The sequence below is a fragment of the Salvelinus namaycush genome, chromosome 2 (genome assembly GCF_016432855.1).
Source record: "Salvelinus namaycush isolate Seneca chromosome 2, SaNama_1.0, whole genome shotgun sequence".
Classification (NCBI taxonomy): domain Eukaryota; kingdom Metazoa; phylum Chordata; class Actinopteri; order Salmoniformes; family Salmonidae; genus Salvelinus; species Salvelinus namaycush.
In genome coordinates, this window is record NC_052308.1 from 66829384 (window position 1) to 66849806 (window position 20423).

Here is a 20423-nt window from a genome sequence, read left to right on the forward strand (position 1 = left end):
GGAAATAGAGCAGCGCTAACCACAGCGATGGGAAATAGAGCAGCGCTAACCACAGCGATGGGAAATAGAGCAGCGCTAACCACAGGGATGGAAAATAGAGCAGTGCTGACCACAGCGATGCAAAATAGAGCCGCGCTAACCAAAGGGATGGGAAATAGAGCAGCACTAACCACAGCGATGGGAAATAGAGCAGCGCTGACCACAGCGATGGGAAATAGAGAAGCGCTAACCACAGGGATGGGAAAAAGAGCAGCGCTAACCACAGCGATGGGAAATAGAGCAGCGCTAACCACAGGGATGGAAAATAGAGCAGCGCTGACCACAGCGATGCAAAATAGAGCCGCGCTAACCAAAGGGATGGGAAATAGAGCAGCACTAACCACAGCGATGGGAAATAGAGCAGCGCTAACCACAGCGATGGGAAATAGAGCAGCGCTAACCACAGCGATGGGAAATAGAGCAGCGCTAACCACAGCGATGGGAAATAGAGCAGCGCTAACCACAGCGATGGGAAATAGAGCAGCGCTAACCACAGGGATGGAAAATAGAGCAGTGCTGACCACAGCGATGCAAAATAGAGCCGCGCTAACCAAAGGGATGGGAAATAGAGCAGCACTAACCACAGCGATGGGAAATAGAGCAGCACTGACCACAGCGATGGGAAATAGAGAAGCGCTAACCACAGGGATGGGAAATAGAGCAGCGCTAACCACAGCGATGGGAAATAGAGCAGCGCTAACCACAGCGATGGGAAATAGAGCAGCGCTAACCACAGGGATGGAAAATAGAGCAGCGCTGACCACAGCGATGCAAAATAGAGCCGCGCTAACCAAAGGGATGGGAAATAGAGCAGCACTAACTACATGGATGGAAAATAGAGCAGCGCTGACCACAGGGATGGGAAATAGAGCAGCGCTAACCACAGGGATGGGAAATAGAGTAGCGCTAACCACAGGGATGGGAAATAGAGTAGCGCTAACCACAGGGATGGGAAAGAGAGCAGCGCTAACCACAGGGATGGGAAATAGAGCAACGCTAACCACAGCGATGGGAAATAGAGTAGCGCTAACCACAGCGATGGGAAATAGAGCAGCGCTAACCACAGGGATGGGAAATAGAGCAACGCTAACCACAGCGATGCAAAATAAAGCCGCGCTGACCACAGCGATGCAAAATAAAGCCGCGCTAACCAAAGGGATGGGAAATAGAGCAGCACTAACCACAGGGATGGAAAATAGAGCAGCGCTAACCACAGCGATGCAAAATAGAGCCGCGCTAACCAAAGGGATGGGAAATAGAGCAGCACTAACCACAGGGATGGAAAATAGAGCAGCGCTAACCACAGGGATGGGAAATAGAGCAGCACTAACCACAGGGATGGGAAAAAGAGCAGCGCTAACCACAGGGATGGGAAATAGAGCAGCGCTAACCACAGGGATGGGAAAAAGAGCAGCGCTAACCACAGGGATGGGAAATAGAGCAGCGCTAACCACAGGGATGGGAAAAAGAGCAGCGCTAACCACAGGGATGGGAAATAGAGCAGCGCTAACCACAGGGATGGGAAAAAGAGCAGCGCTAACCACAGGGATGGGAAATAGAGCAGCACTAACCACAGGGATGGGAAATAGAACAGCGCTAACCACAGGGATGGAAAATAGAGCAGCGCTAACCACAGGGATGGGAAATAGAGATTTCTCTCAACATCTCCACTTGTGACAACTACACAAGCCCAGAATTGCCGCTAGAACAGAGCATGATCATAACTCATGAAGAGTCAGCTCAGAAATACAGGCACGCATCCATGCAATGCTTGAACTAAGCAATAAAACCATGGGTGAGTTTCCCTTCAGAGTGGGTCTCTGTTTCGTCTCAACCTCACAAACAGAGCCCTAGTATCAGTATAAGCAGATCTGGAGGGTCTGGACAGGTTTCAGCAGTGTAGTGGGAGACCTTCCACCATATTGCTAACAACCTACAGATTTAACATCAAAAGGATAAGCCCAAGGAGAAGGGTTAGTGAGTGTTTTGGGACAGGCTGTCTGGTTTGTCTCAACACCACCACTAAGAGATGGTTGGTATCAGTATCAGAGCTCTCCCAGGGATCTGGGATTATAAACAGAGATAGGAGCCAACATACAGTGATAATCACTGATAGCACTCCATAAACTGCTGAGGATAATGCCATATAGGAAAAGGTCCTGCTTTAAAGGCCATTCTCCTTCCCTTTGAAAGGTCATACACTGACTTAATGATGCTTAGCCTGGTCCTTGATCCATTTGTGCTGTATTGCCAACTGTGATCTGAGCATGAATCCCCACACACTAAAAAACACTGTGGCATCAGCATGTGTTATTTTCTGGTTCTCTGATCCACTTGATCCCAGGAGCCTGTCCTGTGGTCCTGAACATTGGGAACGAGTGGGAAGCACAGATGGGGTCTGAGAGGAGCCAGTGAGCAGAGGTATGCTGTTAAACACACACACACACACACACACACACACACACACACACACACACACACACACACACACACACACACACACACACACACACACACACACACACACACACACACAAAACTATGTGTATTAATAGAGCACAGCCTAGAGAGGGCCAGCACATCACAGCCACAGAGAGCAGGAAGGAGACGGACAGAGGGATGATGCATAATGGGACAGACAGAGGCCTTAATGGCTAGAGAAGTCCAGGGGGCTCTCCTCTAGATGGACAACACTCAGGCTGCATACACACACTGGTCAGAGGGGAGAGAAGAAACATTAAAAATAAGGAGGTGGATAGAGAGAGAGAGAAAATAAATATAAGTAGAGAGTCTGATGATAAAAAGGAGAGAAAGGGAATAGAGGTGACTGACCTGTACTGCTCCCTGTGTTAAAGTATAGGCTCTTTGATTTATCTAATGACAAGTCATGCAAGTAATGAAAATACAGGGAAATCCAGGCATATGGTACACATGCAGACATGTAGGGAAAACACTAGCCTATAGATCATTAAACTAAAATGTATTCAGAAATGTATAAAAGAGGGTCAAATTAAAATAATTAAAATACAAAGGAATCAAACTAAGTGCTGAAAATACACAGTAGACAGACATGCACTCAAACATATCACATCATCTATAACAAGCCATCAAGATCTCTTGGAAATAAAGCAACTTGAAATTGAGGGGTAACAAATTAATAACAAATTTCCCAACATACCTGAATTCGCAGGACTTTTCTTCATGTTCTGGTCGTTTGGGCGACAATTAGTCAACGTTACCCCCCCAAAATGTATTGAGTATTCGTCCAAGTATTCTTGTACTTGATCCCGCTTGTCCTTTCACTGTTCACACTGTTGCCGCGGCTCATGCGTAACCGTTCGAAATATCCCAGTTCAAACCATCGAGTAGCCTACTCTAACTATCGTAGCCTAGCCTGTATTATTTATTGTCGCTGGATGTTTCACCAAGCCTGATGTGCACTTCGTGGGATGCTCCACGTTTCAGACCACACGAGCGTGCATATGGAATCACGCGCGCATCAGTGGCATGAATGGATGTTGATGTGCCTTTTACGCACGTCCCACTTATGACCATGCTGTTATTTTAGTGTTGCGCTTTCCATGCATGACATCATCCGTGCGTAAGCATCCAATCCATCCATGTGAAGAGAGAGGTCGCAGAGACGCCGTCATAGGTTGTTGACCTATAGGTTGTTGAATACATTTGTTTGAGCTCATTGGCGTCCCCAAAATGTCGCTCTACTGACCATTACATGGAAGATTGAGGAGGTTCTATTCGTAAATTAGAACACATCCATTGCATTTTATTGTAGTGTAAAATATTAAATGGCTCAGATGTTTCTATTACTGAATAAAAATATAAACGCAACATGCAACAATTTTACTGAGTTAGAGTTCATATAAGGAAATCAGACAATTGAAATAAATTAATTAGGCCTTAATCTATGGATTTCACATGACTGGGCAGGGGCTCAGCCATGGGTGGGCTTGGGAGGGCATAGGCCCACTAAATTGGGAGCCAGGCCCAGTCAATCAATCAGAATGGGTTTTACCCTACAAAAGGGCTTTATTACAGACAGAAATATTCCTCTGTTTCATCAGCTGTCCGGGTGGCTGGTCTCAGATGATCCCACAGGTGAAGAAGCCGGATCTGGAGATCCTGGGCTGAATTGGTTACACGTGGGTTGTGGTTGTGAGGCTGGTTGGACTTACTGCCAAATTCTCTAAAACAATGTTGGAGGTGGCTTATGGTAGAGACAAGAACATTAAATTCTCTGGAAACAGCTCTGGTGACATTCTTGCAGTCAGCATGCCAATTGCACGCTCCCTCAAAACTTCAGACATCTGTGGGATTCTTGTGTGACAAAACTGCATATTTTAGTGGCCTTTTATTGTCCCCAGCACAATGTGTACCTGTGTAATGATCATGCTGTTTAATCCGCTTCTTAATATGCCACACCTGTCAGGTGGATGATTTTATTACATTTTTTGGGCAAAGGAGAAATATTCACTAACAGGGATGTTTTATTTTAGATACATAAGCTTTGATGTAAATATGGAACAATTCTGAGATATTTTATTTCAGCTCATGAAACATGGGACCAAAGCTTTACATGTTGCGTTTATATTTTTTTCAGTAAATTTGTAGTAATAAGGAAACTAATTCAGTGAGGGCACAGACCTAAAATGTTGGCCTTTGTCTCGCTGAAATGTATTTTCCCCCAATTGCAATGTCATAATTTCTTTGGGACACTGACAAAAACTTTAGCTCAATTATTTTTCTTCATAACACAGGATAGAGGAGAATTTAGTATGGATGAGATTAGTCACTGTCACGCCCTGACCATAGTTTGCTTTATATGTTTATATGTTTTGTTTGGTCAGGGTGTGATCTGAGTGGGCATTCTATGTTGTAGTCTAGTTTGTCTGTTTCTGTGTTTGGCCTGATATGGTTCTCAATCAGAGGCAGGTGTTAGTCGTTGTCTCTGATTGGGAACCATATTTAGGTAGCCTGTTTTGTCATTGTGGGTTGTGGGTGATTGTCTATGTGTAGTGTTTTGTGTTCAGCACTATTTTCTATATAGCGTCACGGTTGTTTGGTTAAGTGTTCTTCGTTATAATAAATAGAAGATGTATTCATATCACGCTGCGCCTTGGTCCTCCTCTCTTCCTCCATACGACGAACGTGACAGTCACTCACTTAATCTTTTATACTCATAGCTTAAGTTTCACATTTCACTTGAAATAGGCAGGTGAGCTCCTATTGTCTGGGCCGTATCTAAATCCACACTAGCTCTCAAGAACCCAAGGGGGCTTATAGCCTTTTGGGTTGTCAGCTGAAGGTTTGGACCACAACTGGCTCTATATGAACTACAATCCCGACACTCTGTTTTAACGTTCATAATCCTAGCTCGAAATATGGTTTTGGAAACCTTTGGAACTTAACTTTTATACCAGTGAGTAAGAATCAACTCTTACTGTAAGCAGTTTAGAAAGTTGCACCCAGCTGTAACAGCCTTCAGCCATGGAATGACACATACTCTCACCGTGCACTCACATTTCCATTGGACCATTCTATTCCACATTTCTGGTCAGAAGCAGGTGTTAATCAAAACACAGCTGGCTGCAACTTTGCTATACTGTGTAATGTATACAGTAAGTGTATCTTTTGTGTTTGAAAAATGATGTCATTCATATTAAAGTTAAGTTACAAATGTTTCCAAACCTGTTTCGAATGCGAGGTGTATTTGCGATTAGACAGAGCATATGGGCAGCGTCTAAGAGTCGGGGCATTTCCCTGACAAGGCTAAAGGGGTCATCCAATGACCCAATGTAGTGCAATTGATGTGGTGTAATGATAATGGCTAAATCCACACGAGCTTTAGGTTAAGACATGATTTGGGCTCCTCTTGTGAAGCCTAAAATAAACACTTACCTTGATGAAATACAGTACTTATCCATTTAAAATGGTTAGTTCCAACTCTGACCCTTTAAAAAAAAAAACATTTTGATCCAGGCTGCCCATACTTGGTCTGCAGAGGAGGCTGGTGGAAGGAGCTATAGGAGGACGGGCTCATTTTAGTGGCTGGAATGTAGTTTATGGAACGGAGTCAAACGTGGTTTCCATATGTTTGTGTTTGATACCATTCCAATTATTCCATTCCAGGCATTACAGTGAGCCCGTCCTCCTATAGCTCCTCCCACCAGCCTCCTCTGGTAGTCCGTTTTTTATATGAATGATATTGACCTATCTGCCGCCTGAATGTGCAAAAAAAAGAAGAAGCCATACAGGCCTCATGCAGCCAATCAGAATTGATTAGGCTGCTGGTTGAAAACGTAAAACAGCTGCCGATTGTTTAAAACAAAAGGCTGTGACAAAATACCCACTGGGCACAGACGTCTATTCAACTTTGGTTCAACGTCATTTCATTGAAATAACATGGAACAACGTTGATTCAACCAGGCTTCTGTTAGCAATTTGTCAGTTGATGACAGTTTGGTTCATGCAAGCAACATCTGAGCAGGGGAACGCGACCATTGGGCTTGTTCGACATTGTTGGCGACTGCCGAAGGACTGATCTACAAATCCCCTTGCATCTTAAATAACTACTCATGAATATTTGTAGATCAGTCAGTCAGTCACCATTTATCCACAATGCATCATGGATTTGATGCTCTCGAACATGGCAAGTGGCATCCCCTCCTACCCCTACATTATCATGGTTTTGCTGCCCTCTAGTGAGCATACATTTAACTATTACAGTTTCTGGTACTGTCTGCAAAATGACAGTCACATCTTTTCTGGTTTACAAGGGAGAGGCCACAGCAGATATCACTATAAACTTTAAACACATCTTATACCTGTGTGATGAGGCAGCCTTAGCCTGGCCTCATCACCATTTTAAAAGGTATTTCATGAAGTGAATATTATCTAAAATGCTTGAAAGTATATACATGTGTGGTTTGGATAAAGTGAACTAGTCCATTGCCATGCATAGCTAGCCGCCGTTTTAGGTGTGCCTGACCTTAATTGTTTGCTACCAAGTTGATTGCTCAGGTTGAAGCCAGGTGTGGTGAGTTATGTAATTAACAAGCAGCTCACACATGCTTTCAGTCTCCGAGGAGTAGTTCTAGTCATGTTCTACTTGATGCAGATCTATGTCTTTTAAAGTAGTCTCCTTGACTAAATATGTTAATTTAAACAAATGAATGTAATTAAGTTAATTTGTTCTTCATAGTATTGCCTTGCCGATCCTGTGGGGAAACCCAGGATCGAGTTTGCTACCCCCCTTGACTAGATCACGTGTCAAACTCATTCCACAGAAGGCTGAGTGTCTGTGGGTTTTTGCTCCTCTCTTTACTTGATGAATTATGTTCACTAATTAGTAAATAACTTCCCTCACCTGGTAGTCTAGGTTTAAACTGAAAGTTAAAAAAAAACTGCAGACACTAGGTCCTCCATGGAATGATTTAGGCATAGTCTTAGCTGCAATAGGAACCCTGTTGAGGGGCTGAACTTTAGACTCGCTGCCATTTTTGTGAGTTTTTGTATCCTGAATGTTACTGCTACGGACAACTGTTTTTCAAGTCAAGCCATGCATCCTGAAATTCTTCCTCTGCACGAAATTCAAGAATTTATTTTCTGCAACCATGGGTCCATTCCACCTATCACCTCCCTTGGTTACTCTGGATCTGCTATTCTACAACCTGTCATTTTCTAGCTGCTTGCTCTATTTCCTATCTCTTTGTCAGTAAGGCCAAGCACAATCTCTCCAAAACATCTTAGGTGTTAGTTTCACTCAGCTGCATGTGTTTTCAGGGTTGAGAGAGAGACTTGCTGTAGGTTAATATGTAGATTTGATGCCTTTCTAGTTATGTATAGATAAATAATGTATTCAAAAGTACTGTATGTTTTTGTACAGGTGTACTGTATATTCAGCGAAATGGGAAATATTTGCATAATTTTTCTTCCATGCCTTGACAGTGGAAAGGAAATGGGAGCTCAAACTCTAACTGGATTCCTGCCCTATCTTTCCTGTCCTCTTACCGGACGGAACACGTGATCCAAGTATCTCCTCCTACCGTACCCAGTGCATTCTAAATAGCCAACCTGCCTTTTAAGTTTCTCACCTTCTTGTTTACATATAGGTTGAAGTTAATGGGTATCTTCAACCTCGAATAAGAAAAGGTGTACATGCCATGGTTACAAGACAACAGAATGAACAGGAAAACAACAGCTAAGAATAGAGACGTAAATTCTCACAAACGACAGGGCTGCTTCACCACACTTTTCACACAGCTGATATAAACATACTGTATTAACACGTACGTCAGGGGTAGGCAAATGGATTCAGCTGCAGGGCGATGTTTGTCGGAGCGAATGGCAGTGGGGCCGGAAAATCATTATAATTTGTTCATTGCAAAATGTAGGCCTCAGTTTATTCTTGATTTCACCAAAGACGTTTACAAGCTTGAGTGATGCAGCTCAACTTGAATGCAAATATACACTGCTCAAAAAAATAAAGGGAACACTTAAACAACACAATGTAACTCCAAGTCAATCACACTTCTGTGAAATCAAACTGTCCACTTAGGAAGCAACACTGATTGACAATAAATTTCACATGCTGTTGTGCAAGTGGAATAGACAAAATGTGGAAATTATAGGCAATTAGTAAGACACCCCCAAAAAAGGAATGGTTCTGCAGGTGGTGACCACACACCACTTCTCAGTTCCTATGCTTCCTGGCTGATGTTTTGGTCACTTTTGAATGCTGGCGGTGCTTTCACTCTAGTGGTAGCATGAGACGGAGTCTACAACCCACACAAGTGGCTCAGGAAGTGCAGTTCATCCAGGATGGCACATCAATGCGAGCTGTGGCAAGAAGGTTTGCTGTGTCTGTCAGCGTAGTGTCCAGAGCATGGAGGTACTACCAGGAGACAGGCCAGTACATCAGGAGATGTGGAGGAGGCCGTAGGAGGCCGTAGGAGGGCAATAACCCAGCAGCAGGACCGCTACCTCCGCCTTTGTGCAAGGAGGTGCACTGCCAGAGCCCTGCAAAATGACCTCCAGCAGGCCACAATTTATTGTTAATCGGTGTTGCTTCCTAAGTGGACAGTTTGATTTCACAGAAGTGTGATTGACTTGGAGTTACATTGTGTTGTTTAAGTGTTCCCTTTATTTTTTTGAGCAGTGTATATATACAGTGCCTTTGGAAAGTAATTCAGACCCCTTGACTCTTTCCACATTTTGTTACATTACAGCCTTATTCTAAAATGGATAAAACATTTAAATAAACATATCTTATTTACATAAGTGTTCAGACCCTTTGCTATGAGACTCAAAATTGAACTCAGGTGCATCCTGTTTCCATCGATCATCTTGATTGGAGCCCACCTGTTTTAAATTCAAGCGATTGGACATGATTTGGAAAGGCACACACCTGTCTATATAAGGTCCCAGAGTTGACAGTGCATGTCAGAGCAAAAAAAACAAACAAGCAATGAGGTTGAAGGAATTGTCCGTAAAGCTCAGAGACAGGATTTTCAAAAATTCTGCAGCATTGATGGTTCCGAAGAACACAGTGGCCTCCATCATTCTTAAATGGAAGAAGTTTGAAACCACCAAGACTTTTCCGAGAGCTGGCTGCCCGGCCAAACTGAGCAATCAGAGGAGAAGGGCCTTGGTCAGGGAAGTGACCAAGAACCCAATGGTCACTCTGACAGAGCTCTAGGGTTCCTCTGTGAAGATGGGAGAACCTTCCAGATGGACAGCCATCTCTGCAGAACTCCACCCATCAGGCCTTTATGGTAGAGTGCCAGACGGAAGCCACTCGTCAGGAGAATGGAGGCCGTTATAGCAGCAAAAGGGGGACCAACTCCATATTAATGCCCATGATTTTGGAATGAGATGTTCAATGAGCAGGTGTCCACATACTTTTGTTCATGTAGGATCATCATCTTGATCCTGCTGCCATCTACTCCAGACATACCAGAGAGGACTTGGTTGACTTCACTTAAAAATGTGTATTGTTGTTCTTGTTAGGGGTTCAGCAGCGACTCTGGTGAAACCTGTTGTATTTATTGGGGTCCATTATTATTATTCCTCTTCTACCATAGGGGAATATTACAAATCTAATTCCAGTGAGATGGTGATGCCTAGTAGGGGTGTAACCTTGCATGATGTTAAAGGGATTATCATGTGATAACTAGGAGGGAGTTATCACATGATAGTCCCCAGGTTCTAGGGCCTTATTGCTTTTATAAAACTGTTGCCAAACATATTATACAAATATTAATGACATTGTTTCATCGAAAAATGATTTGACTCTAGCCACAAAGTTTGGTAGGTAAGAAAATTGCTTTGCCGAAATCCCCACACCCACCCCAATTTCTAATTTCCTTAATTTTGTCATTAGAGTCAAATACTTTCTATAGAACAAACTTCAAGTCAGGACAGGCAAAGACAATTAATAATTAATCTATGTGTGTTATATTAAACAAAGTAAAATGTAGGCACGCAATAAACATTTCAGAACAACTACTAGTCAAATAAAACATGGGAGAGATGACGAATTTTGGCGATGAGATTTATTTATAGACTAATACACTTGAAACAAATAGCCAAAATGAAAACTGCAGACATGACTAATTCCTCCTTTTGTGTTCAAACCACCATAAAAAATCAAATGAAACGCAGCCTAATGTGATCATTGACAGGTGCCTTGAAGGACACAAAAAAAATGCTTTCTGCTACTAAGATCCTTGAAATGTAGACTAAACTGACAACGGACTGAAGAGCAGAAATCTCAACTAGCAAGCAAGTGCAATGACAACTTGAGTGGGTGCGTTTTCACACGAATGTGGGGGGGGGGGGATTTCGGCACAACACCAGCACGGAGACCCGTGAAGCTACTCAGCCCGAACACTTCACCCTTAGCATTCCTCACACTCCCATGAAACTCCTGAAGGATAGCATTTAACCCTTCCTTTGTTGTTGTCTCATACTTGTTACTTGTTATTTGGGGATTGTCGCCCCCTCCCTTGTCCTGTTCCCACCACTCTGTAAAATCTCCCCGAAGATAAACATTTATGTTGAAATATATATATATATATATATATATATATATATATATACAGGAGCACCATCGAGATCATACTGTCGGGCTGCATCCCAGTCTGGTACGGCAACTCCACCGTCATGGACCGCAAGGTGCTACAGAGGGTGGTACGCTTAGCCAAACGCACCATTGGGTGCACACTGCCTGACCTCCAGGACACCTACACCACCAGGTGTCGCAGGAAGGCAAATAGGATGATCAGGGACCTCAGCCACCTGAGCCATGCCCTGTTCTCCCCTCTTCCTTCACTCAGACGCAGGCAGTACAGCAGCATCATGGCAACAACTGGAAGACTGGCCAAGAGCTTCTACTCCCCAGACCATCAGGCTGCTCAATAGGAGCCACTCTATTCTTCATCCCTCTGTTCCATGCCTCTGCCAGCAACGTAGAAAAAGGTTGATATTAGGTTGACTCCAACATAATTTCTGATGTTCGCCGATAGCCTGATGCTCTAAAGCAGAGTGGCTGATATTCCAAACCTGGAGAGATACTTGGAATATTTCGTGGCAGTGAACACCGCAATACGGGTTCCAGACCAATGCCTGTCCGACTACGAGGAGGTCCTGTTGATCCAGCGAGGGATGGGGAAAATTTTAGAATCATCAATCACCATCCTCATTGAGGTCCAGACCTCAGACCCAGGTACCAACATGGAGGAACTTGTGGAGGTTGAGGAGCATCAGCCCTCGAAGATGGAGGAGCAGCCCTTGGAGTTTATGGGTGTTGGAAAGCCAGAGGTAGATTTCCTCAGCCTTCACAAGCATCTTCTGGTGATACCATAGGTTGCCAACGAGGAGGTGAACACTGAGGTAAGAAATAAGAGCCATCTGAAAAGGCCTATTATTATGATAGTCTTTGAATGAAATAGGTTATGTGTATCATTTTGGACATTGTCAAGTTGTCTATGTATAAATGACTTCGATATGTTTTGTAAAATTGCTACTAGGTTCCAATAGTTATATGCGGTATGTCTGTCTGTTTGCAGAAGGATTCCACAGAGAATGCAGACCTCAACCAGCTAGGCACCATTCACCAAGGAGTAATGTGCCTGGAGATTAAATCTGAGCAACTCGCTCTGAGCAACACCAACAGCGAAGACAACTGTAACAAAGATGTCCTCCTCCTGCAAGAGGTGCAGAAACAGGCTATGATTTATACCTGGCACTCGACTGTGTCCAAAGTAACATCATATCACAAATTAACAATTATTTTCTTTGGATGTCTGTGGTATGTTTTGTGAAACAGCTACAGTAAAGATTGTGTCGTTATTCCTCCTCTTACAGTGCTCTCGTCTGTCTGTTTTCAGAACACTGAGTGCCTGCTGAAGGCCGTAACTCAGGAATGTATGTTAGCGGTGGTCTCAGGTCTGTCGTTCTATATTCAAGGCAACACAACCCATCTCTATTGAATCTCATATAACAGACATGCTTTTGAAATGTTTATTTAGGCAATGTACATCAACACTGCAAATTGTTGCAATACTCAACTGTATTTCATTGTTTATAGAGGACGGAGCTGGAGGCAAATAGCCGAAGAAGAAAAAGAACGTCATTAGGAAGATCTTCAGCCGCATCTGGAGGAGCATAACGTGTTCCTCTGTGATCTCCAGAGAGGACGACAACAGAGCTGCCTCTATTGAAAATAACTGTTTTACCAGTTGCTACCACCAACTGTAACATCACCATGGCCAATTATAGCATTTTATTTAAATAACCCAAAAATAAAAACTCAATTTTGCCAAAAAGCAACATTCTGTATGTGTGCATTTTCATACTATTTTCATATTTCCATTTTCATACTTCATACTATTATAACTATGAGTTTTAAAACATGCACAATTTTTTAAAGACATTTTTAAATCAGAAGAGAGTACCACTTAGGCCTTGCGCATTCTGATTCAAGAATGAGAGTTTCACAAAGACAAAGTCGTAGAGTGTGTGAGAATAGGGATACAGCCTGTGTTCCATATTCATATGTCATGCAGGTCATGCTCTGTGTGTTTGGTTGTTTTGGAGGGCCTTGGAATTGAGTTATTCACTCACTGTGGTTGGTTTTTGAAAATGGTGGGCGTGTTAAACGGAAGCACTATGTTCCCCTGGGGTGTTGGGTATAGTTTTGCATGTGTCTGCTGCCACCACATCATAAATCACTGTCACCAGCAGCACACTGAGGTCTGGCTTACATGGGTCTGTTTGACATTTATATCGTACTTGACTTATGGTTATGATTTTGGACATGATTGTAGAATGTAGTGTCAAAAACAACTTAATGATGCTTCTCATGTATACTGAAACGTAAATTGGACATTGAAAGTGGTTCAGACCGTTTAACCATTTATTCAAAAAGATTACAATACATTCAATATGTTACTCTTGGCGTTAGGCTCTGCTCCTTCGGGGTAGCTCACTGCCAGAGCATGCATAATGATAACATAATAACAAACAGTGAGCCAGGTATGCTATACCAATCCCCCTGACTGAAACAAAAGCTGTGCCCAAACAGGGGAGTCTGGGGTGGGTGGTCGGAAAGCAGACATGCAGGGCGAGTACTGCATGTTACAGCATAGCATGTCACCAAGAACACCAGTGCATAGCTTGTGTGCAGCAGACATAATGAAATGAGTTTGCATTACCTGGTTAACTAAATAGACCGCCATGTTTCGGTAGAGTGAATCTAATTGGTTCAATATCAGCTGATACAAATACTCTGGTTTCCTGTCTGAACTTGTCTTCGATTGATTTAACTAGAAAACTTTCCAAACATACAATTTACTGTAAGAAATATAGCTGAACATCACCAATGCATACCAGATACACATATACAACATTAACATTAATACACAAGTGGAATATCACATGACTATCAATGATGTATCAATATTTTGATTAAAAGGCAAACGGTGAGAATATTTCTCTTCCTTTAAAAAAATACAATACACATTTACAACTATTTAAAGTGAAAATAGCTGTTAGGAAGTTGAAACATGAGTTAAAAACAGTGACTCGTAGTGTAAGACAAATACTACGTCACTTGGTAAAAATGAATCATTGTTTTTCCAACCACAAGGCGCACTCATTACTCCGTATCAGCATGAAAACAATGTACTCAGACCATTATGGTTTAACCTACTAGCTATCTCAACTAAAACCATAGAATGATCAAATGGAATGTAAAAATGGCTTATATCCTGATATAGCTGAAAGTTTAGGCAGCTAAAATATTTGTACCTATGATAAAATATAATAAAAGTCTTAACAAACTGTTCTCATTTTAACATTGAAGCTCTTTTGACTTTGTGGCAGACAACATGCACAGGAACAGCTTGATGAGTGGTCCAGTGACCTAAAAACACTAGAAAACAGCAATATGAATCTTATGACCTGATCTATTGAAAAAAGTTATAGGGAGGCCTCCATCGCTATCAACTGTACACCTTATGGACTAAAACAGGGATATTCAACTGGCGGCAGCGGGCCAGATCTGAACCGTTCAGTAATTTAGACTGGCCCTTTGATCAATTCTGAACATTCACAAAAGATCTGCACCAAAATCCGACGTTCAGTGGCAAAATGAAAAGCACTATGGTTGTTGTCTGTTATTTATTGAGATGCTTAGTTTTCAGATGATTTTCAAATGACCTAATTACATTTAAGGATCTTTTAATAGTTAAAAGGATGAGCAAGCATTGAGCCTTTTTCTTTTCAAAGAGGAGCACATTTTTTGGTTGCACCTCAACTCACGTTGATCGAGCACTTTCCACTTCTTCCCCAACTACTTTTAGCAACATTTCATTAGAAGAAAAGTGCTTTATTGGTGTGTGTGGGTCGCATGTGGAAAATGTCTGGCCCCCCTGAAATTAACCTTTTTTTACATCTGGCCCCCGTAAGAATATAGTTGAATAGAACTGGAATATAACATTGGCTGTTCCCTCTTCTGTTGAAATATGAATGAATACTGTCCATATAGAGATTTTATTCACACACATAAGCATGGTATGGCGCAACACACACGCACACACACACACGCGCGCACACACACACAAACAATTTGACCAATAAGACTAGCATTGAGGCTAGAACTGTGAAATACAGCAGACAGGTTTTTCAATTCTGAGAAAGTAAAGAAGCCATATTCAGAGAAAGCATTTGAAGAAGCTACTCAGTTGTCCTACTTCCTCCTTTGGTAGACACAGAAAACGGGTCCGATTCTACCTGCTGTGTGTCTGGTGGATAAATGTGATTCTTGGCCATGTCTTCATAGACCGAGTCAGGAAAGACCTGGGGTGTGTATCCTCCCTGGTTAAAGCACCTCTTCACCTGTACAACAGGAATGTTGCTCCATTCATATCTTCTGATGCGCTACAAGCAATCAATTATATTGTCTAATTCAACCACTTTAATTATTCTTGGACGACAATGACTGGCATTGAAAGGACATTGTGTTTTGAGAGTTTAGAACAAAATGTAGATCTGCGTACTGGTAATATGCAATGAACGTGTTTAGTAGGACAGGACAACTTGTTAATAAAGGACAATGTTTTGACAGATATACGTCATTAACCCATCACCTGGGCAACCTTCAGCACACTCACCCGTGAAACGACCCAGATGAGGAAGATGACACACAGCAGGATGGTCAAGATGCTAATGATGATGATGTTTACCACGCCAGATGGGCACGGCTTGTCGTTGGCTGGGTGAAAGGGGGTCAGTGGTACTGCAGTAGCTGTGGGGCATGGCAGCTGGGGGGCATCGTCTATGGAAGACATCACCAGATGGGAATATTAACCAATATGCTGCGGCACTCACACAAAATAACTAGAGAAAGAATTGTACAACAGAAAAGCCACTGAAGAACAGTGTTTGTCAACTTTTTGGTATCTGGACCAACAGGCTATGGTTGTTTAGATTGAAACTAACACTTGAGAGTTGACTAAATTGGTCTGAAACACCTGAGGGACCGCTGCCAGTCCATGAACCATAGACTGAGAAACACCAGTCTGGATTCTAGATTACACAAATGTTTTGTACATGTGAAATTGACTGTTCATTCATGAGAAGAGTAAAACATATCACAACCCCTAGAGTGTAAAAATACATCTACCATTCACCACGACCAGAGTGGAGCCTCTTCCTTGGTTGATGTCATTTTCATACATGGCTTCATTGAATTTGGTGTAAACACACCAGTAGACTCCTGTGTCCTCTATAGTCAGGTTACTGATGGTGATGGTCAGTTGGTCCACAGGTCCCTCAGTCTTCACTCTGTCCCAGTAGCCTTTCCTGGGGGTCAGCTTGGAGCTACGCTGGTGGTAATACAACACCTCCCTGTCCAGCCCAACATACAGGTACATTCCGTCCTGGTCTTTTAGAGTGGTGGAGCACTTCATAGTAAACTTCTCCACAGTCTTCACCCAGAGAATGGCTTCTATATAAAAGAGAGGGAAGGAAGAGAAACCATGGTTGTTAGATTCAAAGATACATATGTACCATACTGATGATTTAACACAGAATCAACCTTGATTGGTGGGAGGAAACAGCTTGCCTTACCTGCTGCTGTGGTCAATTCATTGAATGAGAAGTAGAACAACAGCAAACTCCTCAGCAGTGACATCACCATTACCACAGCTGTCTGTGTACTGCTGTCTGTCTTTGTCTGACATCTACTTATAAAGAACAGGAAATAGGATACATCTGACATCACAGTCCCTCACAGTCAACCACACCTTCATGTATTACTGCAGTGGTTCCCAACCATTTGCAGTTACTGTACCACCAACTGAATGTTGCTCTGCCTGGAGTACCCCCTCATGCAATTTACCAGTAAGCCAATGGTCTAATCATGAGTCTTCTTACGTTCCTGCTGTGGATAGGCCAAGTACCTCCATGGTTCCTAGTACCCCTGGTTAAGAATAGCTGTATTACTGAACACTATACACAATCTAATTTAGATTACTTTACTGAATCAAATTCTCTATATATGTTATTATGATTTCAATGGTTTATTGTGTTAGTGTGTTGGACATAAAATATGGTGAGTGGAGAGTTTAGATGGACTGCATTGTTATAGAACCACAACAACATATCCAACTGTAAATGAACTTCACTGCATTCACATAACTTATTACATTCCAAGATGGCATAGCAGTCAGACGTCCTTTGTCCTCGTCTTATCGTGTCCCGTATATATATATATATTTACATATTTTCTTCGCATATCTTTTTATATATATTTTTTCTAAAAACTCAACTTCAAAACACTCTCCTGCAACCGGCCTCACCAATTTAAAAAAAAAAAAGAAAGTATTATTCACCTCAAATCTGAAATCCACAACAGAAGCTAGCCAGAAGTTAGCCAGTTCACTGGCTAACGTTAGTATTCAGCTAACCACGGTTGGCGGTCATCAGCTATCCTTTAGCTCGAAAAGCTATCGGCAGTTTTCTACAACGCGACTCAGACCAGAGCATACCGGACCTATTTTCTCTCCATATCGCCGGATTTCTACAGCAAGCTCTGGACATTTACACCTGGATCTTGCAGCTAGCTAGCTTCTATCCGAGTGACTATTGGCTAACGTCGGTCCCGGAGCAAACATCAATTATTCCGGAGCTAGCCAGCTGAAGCGTTCCATCAGCCACTCCTGGGATACAATCACCTATCCGGACCCGTTTTACTGCCGATGCGGAGCCCCCACCGGGCCTTCACGACTGGACTACCGACGTTATCTGCCTGAGGGAGTTATCCAACTGGCCCCTCCGTCGCGACGTAACCTGAACGCCCATCTGCGGCCCGCTAATCGTTAGCTGTCTTATAGGCTGCTATCTGAATAGGTCTATCGGACAATTTTCTTGGGCCACTATAACTATATCTATTTTGCCAATTGGATTGGTCCCCTCTACCACACGAAACCCCACTAATCTACCGACGGAATCGCACGAGGTGGCTAAAAACAGACCTCCATCCTCTGCCAGCTTGCTACCCATGGCCCGGCTAGCTGTCTGAATCGCCGTGACCCCAACCAACCTCACTACTCACTGGACCCTTATGATAACTCGGCTAAGCATGCCTCTCCTTAATGTCAATATGCCTTGACCATTGCTGTTCTGGTTAGTGTTTATTGGCTTATTTCACTGTAGAGCCTCTAGCCCTGGTTATTATACCTTATCCAACCTTTCAGTTACACCACCCACACATGTGATGACATCACCTGGTTTCAATGATGTTTCTAGAGACAATATCTCTCTCATCATCACTCAATGCCTAGGTTTACCTCCACTGTATTCACATCCTACCATAACTTTGTCTGTACATTATACCTTGAAGCTATTTTATCGCCCCCAGAAACCTGCTCCTTTTACTCTCTGTTCCGGACGTCCTAGACGACCAATTCTCATAGCTTTTAGCCGTACCCTTATCCTACTCCTCCTCTGTTCCTCTGGTGATATAGAGGTGAATCCAGGCCCTGCAGTGCCTAGCTCCACTCCTATTCCCCGGGCGCTCTCTTTTGATGACTTCTGTCACCGTAATAGCCTTGGTTAACATTAGAAGCCTCCTCCCGAAGTTTGTTTTATTCACTGCTTTAGCACACTCTGCCAACCCGGATGTCCTAGCCGTGTTTGAATCCTGGCTTAGGAAGACCACCAAAAACTCTGAAATCTCCATCCCTAACTACAACATTTTCAGACAAGATAGAACGGCCAAAGGGGGCGGTGTTGCAATCTACTGCAGAGATAGCCTGCAGAGTTCTGTCCTACTATCCAGGTCTGTACCCAAACAATTTGAACTTCTACTTTTAAAAACCCATCTCTCTAAAAACAAGTCTCTCACCGTTGCCGCCTGCTATAGACCACCCTCTGACCCCAGCTGTGCTCTGGACACCATATGTGAACTGATTGCCCCCCATCTATCTTCAGAGCTCGTGCTGCTAGGTGACCTAAACTGGGACATGCTTAACACCCCAGCCATCCTATAATCTATGCTTGATGCCCTCAATCTCACACAAATGATCAATGAACCTACCAGGGACCACCCCAAAGCCGTAAACACTGGCACCCTCATAGATATCATCCTAACCAACTTGCCCTCTAAATACACCTCTGCTGTTTTCAACCAAGATCTCAGCGATCACTGCCTCATTGCCTGCATCCGTAATGGGTCAGCGGTCAAATGACCTCCACTCATCACTGTCAAACGCTCCCTGAAACACTTCAGCAAGCAGGCCTTTCTAATCGACCTGGCCCGGGTATCCTGGAAGGATATTGACCTCATCCCGTCAGTAGAGGATGCCTGGTTTTTTTTTTTTAAATGCCTTCCTCACCATCTTAAATAAGCATGCCCCTTTCAAGATATTTAGAACCAGAACTGGTTCTCTCCAGACCTGACTGCCCTTAACCAACACAAAAACATCCTATGGCGTTCTGCATTAGCATCGAACAGCCCCCGTGATATGCAACTTTTCAGGGAAGTTAGAAACCAATATACACAGGCAGTTAGGAAAGCTAAGGCTAGCTTTTTTAAGCAGAAATTTGCTTCCTGCAACACAAACTCAAAAAAGTTCTGGGACACTAAAGTCCATGGAGAATAAGAACACCTCCTCCCAGCTGCCCACTGCACTGAGGATAGGAAACTGTCACCACAGATAAATCCACTATAATTGAGAATTTCAATAAGCATTTTTCTACGGCTGGCCATGCTTTTCACCGAGCTACCCCTACCCCGGGCAACAGCACTGCACCCCCCACAGCAACTTGCCCAAGCCTTCCCCATTTCTCCTTCTCCCAAATCCAGTCAGCTGATGTTCTGAAAGAGCTGGAAAATCTGGACCCCTACAAATCAGCCGGGCTAGACAATCTGGACCCTTTCTTTCAAAAATGATCTGCCGAAATTGTTGCAACCCCTATTACTAGCCTGTTCAACCTCTCTTTATGGTCGTCTGAGATTCCCAAAGATTGGAAAGCAGCTGCGGTCATCCCCCTCTTCAAAGGGGGGGACACTCTTGACCCAAACGGCTACAGACCTATATCTATCCTACCCTGCCTTTCTAAGGTCTTCGAAAGCCAAGTCAACAAACAGATTACCGACCATTTCGAATCCCACCGCACCTTCTCCGCTATGCAATCTGGTTTCAGAGCTGGTCATGGGTGCACCTCAGCAACGCTCAAGGTCCTAAACAATATCTTAACCGCCATCGACAAGAAACAATACTGTGCAGCCGTATTCATTGACCTGGCCAATGCTTTCGACTCTGTCAATCACCACATCCTCATCGGCAGACTCGATAGCC

At 43.3% G+C, this 20423-nt stretch overlaps 2 protein-coding genes and 1 long non-coding RNA gene across 3 annotated transcripts in view; 1 reads left to right on the forward strand and 2 right to left on the reverse strand.

The window, feature by feature from the left end:
• LOC120066534 (septin-9-like) overlaps positions 1-3536 on the reverse strand; it is an 85676-nt gene extending 82140 nt beyond the window's left edge. The window contains exon 1 of the mRNA XM_039017966.1: positions 3218-3536. Within this exon, the coding sequence (XP_038873894.1) occupies positions 3218-3242 (25 nt within the window). The 5' untranslated portion in view covers positions 3243-3536. The remainder of the gene's footprint in view (positions 1-3217) is intronic.
• A 7748-nt stretch (positions 3537-11284) lies between these two features.
• LOC120027678 lies at positions 11285-12873 on the forward strand. The gene is made up of 3 exons (XR_005473332.1): positions 11285-12272; positions 12447-12504; positions 12647-12873. It is a non-coding gene; the product is annotated as an uncharacterized LOC120027678 (long non-coding RNA).
• Positions 12874-13066: 193 nt separating this feature from the next.
• On the reverse strand, positions 13067-17290 carry LOC120066580. Its single transcript, XM_039018009.1, has 4 exons — positions 16690-17290; positions 16244-16567; positions 15732-15895; positions 13067-15456 (listed from the first exon to the last, which is right to left on the reverse strand). Exons 1-4 carry the CDS (start codon positions 16838-16840, stop codon positions 15295-15297), a joined length of 801 nt encoding a protein of 266 aa, XP_038873937.1. The 5' UTR covers positions 16841-17290; the 3' UTR covers positions 13067-15294.
• Between the last annotated feature and the right edge of the window lie 3133 nt (positions 17291-20423).